At 55.6% G+C, this 6,077-nt stretch overlaps 1 protein-coding gene across 8 annotated transcripts in view; it reads left to right on the forward strand.

Moving 5' to 3' along the window:
- Positions 1-3,688, forward strand: part of MMP25 (matrix metallopeptidase 25) — a 12,289-nt gene extending 8,601 nt beyond the window's left edge. For 3 of the 8 annotated variants that reach the window (XM_024759448.1, XM_024759449.1, XM_024759454.1), the window contains 6 exons: positions 496-672; positions 755-839; positions 1,005-1,087; positions 1,391-1,543; positions 1,620-1,877; positions 2,023-2,372. In XM_024759448.1, the coding sequence (XP_024615216.1) occupies positions 496-672; positions 755-839; positions 1,005-1,087; positions 1,391-1,543; positions 1,620-1,877; positions 2,023-2,273 (1,007 nt within the window). In that variant the 3' untranslated portion in view covers positions 2,274-2,372. Of the gene's footprint in view, positions 1-495; positions 673-754; positions 840-1,004; positions 1,088-1,390; positions 1,544-1,619; positions 1,878-2,022; positions 2,373-2,454 lie in introns of those variants that run through there. The other 5 variants (XM_024759452.1, XM_024759450.1, XM_024759451.1 and 2 more) reach the window with 5 other exon arrangements.
- The last annotated feature ends 2,389 nt before the right edge of the window (positions 3,689-6,077 follow it).

Here is a 6,077-nt window from a genome sequence, read left to right on the forward strand (position 1 = left end):
GGGAGTGGGAAGGGTTCGGAGGGGTGGGGGGCCTCTACCAACAGACTGGAGCTGTGAGAAGGGTACTCCAAGGGCTGGAGCTCCCTTAAGAGAACTGCACACACCCTAAGGCTCCTGATTCCCCCAGAATGTTTCTGTATGTTGCCTTTTTGGGGGAAGGGGCTTCGTCAGTGTAAAGCTGCTCCTTCCTCTATTCACACTGTTTCCTCCTGCTCTTCCCCCAACCTGCTCTGTGGCTCTTTTCAGACTGGCACTCCAGTATCTAGCACGGCCAAACAAGGCTACTCAAGAACATTTACCAAATAAGTGAATGCAGAGAGGAAGGATAAAATGGCTGGGGGGGGTGGGGGCGGGTGTCCGGGTAGAGGAGGCCATGGCCACCTCTGAGGGTCTCCTGGCTGTTTCTGCCCAGCAGAAGGCCCCATTCCCCGGGGCCTGGGGGTGCTAGGGGTGGGGGTGGGGCACAGCTCCAGCCCATTCTTCCTCCCTCCCCAGATGGCGAAGGGACGGACCTGTTTGCTGTGGCTGTTCATGAGTTTGGCCACGCCTTGGGCCTGGGCCACTCCTCAGCGCCCAACTCCATCATGAGGCCCTTTTACCAGGGCCCGGTGGACAACCCCACCGAGTACCGCCTGTCCCAGGACGACCTCGAAGGCCTGCAACAGCTCTACGGTACAAGGAGCGATGGGGCGCTCGCCGGGTAGCCTCTGCAGCAGGGTCGGGGACTCACCGCTCTCTAACGGTTTCTCCACAGGGAAAGCACCCCAAACCCCACTTGACAAGCCCACAAGGAAACCCCTGGCTCCTCCTCCCCCGCCCCCTGCCCTGCCCCCGGACAGGTGAGTATCTCTTCTGCTGTGAGGCCTTGGTTGAGCTCCCTAACCTCAGGGTCCTCCTACACGAGATGGGCAGGTAAGAATCCCTGCCTTGTAGGATGCCGTCCAGGTTAAGTAAAAGGAGAGGGGCCCCCAACCCTCTCTGTTCACCTCTCTTTTCCTTCCCAGCCCCTCCCAACCCGTTCCTGATCGATGTGATGGCCATTTTGACGCCATCGCCAACATCCGAGGCGAAACTTTCTTCTTCAAAGGTAAGTGACTTCGGACCTCCCCGACCCCATATAGTTGGCTTCCTACCCACTTAGAGTGACCCGCCCGCCGGGGCTGTGAGGTTCGCAGGGACGCAGGACTTTCAGTGCTAAAAAGGGGAAAGCCCTGGATCAGCCGGTCACCCTAGAGCCACTGCAGCCTTGATTTTCAGATGGACCTGCCCAACCTGCGGTGGGAGGGGAAACCTAGCGCTGTGTTCGAGCCACACACTGCAGGGGGGTTGAGGAGGAGACCTCCTGCCGTCTCATCTCACGCCCACATGCCCACCCCTTCTTCCCCCGTAGGCCCGTGGTTCTGGCGCCTCAAGCCCTCGGGACAGCTGGTGTCCCCCCGGCCCGCCCGGCTCCACCGCTTCTGGGAGGGGCTGCCGGCCCAGGTGAAGGTCATCCAGGCCGCCTACGCCCGGCATCCGGACGGCCGGATCCTTCTCTTCAGCGGTGAGTGGGGCCCAAGGCGTGGCTGGCTCCGGGCATGCGCAGCGCCGCTCACTGCCCCTCCCCCCCACCCACTCAGGTCCGCAGTTCTGGGTGTTCCAGGACCGGCAGCTGGAGGGCGCCGCGCGGCCGCTCACGGAGCTGGGGCTGCCCCCGGGAGAGGAGGTGGACGCCGTGTTTTCTTGGCCGCTGAACGGGAAGACCTACCTGATCCGGGGCAGGCGGTACTGGCGGTACGACGAGGCCGCAGCGCGCCCGGACCCCGACTACCCGCGCGACCTGAGCCTCTGGGAGGGGGCACCGCACGCCCCCGACGACGTCACCGTCAGCAACACAGGTGGGAGAGAGCGCCCGCGAGGAGAGGCCGAGGGATGGGGAACTACAGGACGTCCCGGGGTTTGGGAGAGCCCTCGGGAGAGAAGCTGCACGGGGGGAGGGGCAGGCCTGGACCAGCCCCTGAAGCATCTGCTCCCTCCCCGCAGGTGACACCTACTTCTTCAAGGGCGCCCACTACTGGCGCTTCCCCAAGGGTAGCGTCAAAGCCGAGCAGGACTCCCCCCAACCAATGGGCCCTAAGTTTCTGGACTGCTCTGCCCCCAGACCCCCCAAAGCGACCCTTAAGCCAGGAGCCTGCGACTGTCAGTGCGAGATCAGTCAGGCGGCAGGGCGGCCGTCCGTGCCCCCCCTGCTGCCCCTTCTGCCCCTGCTGGTGGCGGGCTTCGCCTCCCGCTGAGGGGGGACCGCCCGCCACACGGAAGGGACCAGATCTCCCACCGCGGGCCCTTTGTCCCCGGAGGCGGAGCTCAGCGAGGATGCACCTGGGCGGATGCGGGTGGAGTTAAGCCCTGGGAAGACCAAGAGGTGGTGACAGGACTAGCCCTGGCACTGAATGCCCCACTTGTTTGGCCTCATAGTTCTCTCCTTCCCCTCCCCTGGCAACCCGGACTCCGGCCTGGCTTCGACCCCGCAGGACTCTTATTTTCCCGGAATACCTAGCCTTTCCCGGAGCTCAGCCGGCTGACTCCCTGCAGCCTTGGACGCGCCTGACAACAGCAGCTGTCCCAAGCTGTTCGGGTCTTTACAGGACAGGCCTGCCCGGGACGGTGAACCCCAGGCTGGCTCTCCTCCTGCTGCTCTGATGTTTCTCACCCTGCCCTGCTTCCATGAAGTCCCAGTCAAGCCATATTGGTGGGGACCCCAAACCCAGCCCTGAGACCACCCCTGAGCACTAGTGTCCCAAGTTCTGGGTGGACCTTCTTTCTAGTCACCACACTGGTACCAGAAATGCCTATGTTCAATAGGACACCATCCTGTTCCTAAAACGCCTCTCCCCACCTCCACACCTGAGCCTCTGCCACCTCCTTCTGAACTGCTTGGCTCCGTCAGCTCAATGCTGGTGGAAAGACAGTGGACTGGTCCCTTCTCAGTCCAGGGCCACTGGCTCCTCAGCTTTCCTGGGTGATGAGTGGGTGGAACCTGGGCCACCTCATTGACCCCACTGCAACCTCCCCCCTGCCCACTATCCACGGAATTCAGGATCTAAATCAGTGCCTCTGCAACTATGCTTTTGGAATATTACACAACAGAATGGCCCACTAAACTTAAAAATGCAGATTCCATGCCCTCGCTCTGAATGCTCACTCTGGGGCTGGGGCCATGAATCTGCATTTGAACAAGCTGGGGTGGGGGTGGGGGTGGCCCTGCTGGGCAAGGGAGCTGGGCCAGCAGCTGTCATCTCTGTGTCTCTGCCTTGTGGCTTTTCTGTGTCTCTGCCATGTTCTCGTTCCCAGGGACCAACCCCTCCCTGTTGTCTACAAAGCCCAGCTGATGGCCTTGGTTGAGAGAGGTCCACCCCCCATGTGTGGAGTCACTTAGCAGCCACTTCTTTGGTTGGTACCCAGCTTCAGCGGCCCCACAGTGCTGCCCAGAGCTGAGGCCAGTGGGGATGTTGCCCACCTTGGTCATGAGCAGGAGACCAGTAGGAGGGCGACAGCCAGGTGTCTTCAACCAGCCTGGGACCTGAAAATTCAAGGCCACCAGCCATCTGGGCCTCTGTTAGGATCCTTGTGAAGTATGAGGAGGAGGAAACTTGTATTTGAAGAGCTTGTCAGCCCCACCAGGAGGACAATAAAAATGACGGGAGAGAAAGCCCTTCGTTTCTTCTGAGCACTGATGGAGCTGGGGTGAAGTTCGGTGGCAAGAACTTGACAGACCCAAATCACTCTGATTTGCAGAAGAGGTTGGAATCCAGCGTTGATGGGAGACAGGGTGGATGAGAATGAATGGGAGGAGGAACCCAAAAGTTGGTTGAAGGGAGCCCAGAGGAGGGATGTCCCATGTGAAATTTGAGGCTGCTTTCACTGCTACAATGGAAACTTCTGCAGCCTTTCAGACCTCATTAAGTCTGCTACACAAAAATGCCACATTAAATTGAATTATATTATTTAAAGAACAGTACAATCCCATAATAAAAATGTAAAACTTTTGTGTTTCAAAGGAGACCATCAGAAAAGTGAAAAGTCACCCCAGACACCCTTGTCCCTTGTATACCCCCTTCTTCATACACTCTCTCCCTAAATGCAGATTCTTTAGGTCCAAACAGGCAGAGCTTCAGACTGCAAGTCAGCTCTTCCAAAATGACCCTGCAGCAAACCCTGCAGGATTCCACTCAATGGGGTCTCTGGAGTCAACAACTCAGGGACCGAAGTGGATGTTGTTGCCAGGGGCAGTGGGAGGGGATGGGGAGTGAGAATTTCATGGTTGTGGAATTTTGGTTTTACAAGATGAAAAGTTCTAGGGATGGTGGTGATGGCTCCACGAGAAGGTGAATATATCTGATGCCTCAGAAACGTGCATTTAAAATGGTGATGGTAAAGGGTATGTGACATGTGTTTTATTTCACGTACAATAAATTCTTAAAAAAAAAGGTGAAAAGATTGGGGAAATTTTTTTTGTGTGTGATACGCGGGCCTCTCATTGTTGTGGCCTCTCCCATTGCGGAGCACAGGCTCTGTACGCGCAGGCTCAGCGGCCATGGCTCACGGGCCCAGCCGCTCCGCGGCATGTGGGATCTTCCCGGACCAGGGCACAAACCCGTATTCCCTGCATCGGCAGGCGGACTCTCAACCACTGTGCCACTAGGGAAGCCCGGGGAAAAATTTTTTGCAAATGATATATCTGATAAGGGACTTTTATCCAATATATATACACTACCCTGACACCAATAAAAAGACAAATAACTCAATTTAAAAATGGGCAAATGGAAAAAAAAAAAAAGGGCAAATGGGGCTTCCCTGGTGGTGCAGTGGTTGAGAATCCACCTGCCAATTCAGGGGACACGGGTTCGAGACCTGGTCTGGGAAGATCCCACATGCCACAGAGCAACTAAGCCCATGAGCCACAACTACTGAGCCTGTGTGTCTGGAGCCTGTGCTCCTCAACGGGAGAGGCCGCGACAGTGAGAGGCCCGCGCACCGCAATGAAGAGTGGCCCCCGCTCGCCGCAACTGGAGAAAGCCCTCGCACAGAAATGAAGACCCAACACAGCCAAAAATAAATAAATAAATTTAAAAATGGGCAAAGGGACTTCCCTGGTGGTCCAGTGGCTAAGACTCCATGCTCCCAATGCAAGGAGCCCTGGTTCAATCCCTAGTCAGGGAACTAGATCCCACAAGCATGCCTCAACTAGAGATTCCGCATGTTGCAACAAAGATCCCTCATGCCGCAAGACCCGGAGCAGCCAAATAAATATTTAATTTAAAACATAAAACCTACTATTTAAAAAATCATTAAATAAAATAAAAATGGGCAAAGGATCAGTGTATACGTTTCTCCAGTGTATACATTTCTCCAAGGATATTATAGTACAAATGGCCCATAAGCACATGAAAAGATGCTCAACATCCTTAATCATCAGGGAAATGAAAATAAAAATCAGAGTGAGGTACCACTTCACACCCACTAGGATGCCTAGAATCAAAAAGACATAGGGGGCTCCCTGGTGGCGCAGTGGTTGAGAGTCGGCCTGCCAATGCAGGGGACATGGGTTCGTGCCCCAGTCCAGGAAGATCCCACATGCCATGGAGGGGCTGGGCCTGTGAGCCATGGCCGCTGAGCCTGAGTGTCCGGAGCCTGTGCTCTGCAACGGGAGAGGCCACAGCAGGGAAAGGCCCGCGTACCGCAAAAAATAAAAAGACATAATAGTAAGTGTTGATAAGGATGTGTAGAAGTTTGATACATTACTGCTGGGAATGTTGAATGATTTGTCATTTTGGAAAATAGTCTGGTGGTACCTCAAAAAGTTAAAAACATAGTTACTGTATGACCCAGCCATTCTACTCCTAGGTGGAATTCATGAGAAAAAGCATGTCCACACAGAAACTTGTACATGAATGTTCATAGCAACATTATTCATAATAGCCAGAAGGTGGATACAACCCGAAATTCCATCAGTGGATGAATGGAGAAACAAAATGTGGTCCATCCTTACCGTGGAATGTTGTGCAGCCATCAAAAGGAATGAAGTCCTGGTACACGCT

Source organism: Neophocaena asiaeorientalis, unplaced genomic scaffold (genome assembly GCF_003031525.2).
Source record: "Neophocaena asiaeorientalis asiaeorientalis breed wild unplaced genomic scaffold, Neophocaena_asiaeorientalis_V1.1 scaffold254, whole genome shotgun sequence".
Classification (NCBI taxonomy): Eukaryota; Metazoa; Chordata; class Mammalia; order Artiodactyla; family Phocoenidae; genus Neophocaena; species Neophocaena asiaeorientalis.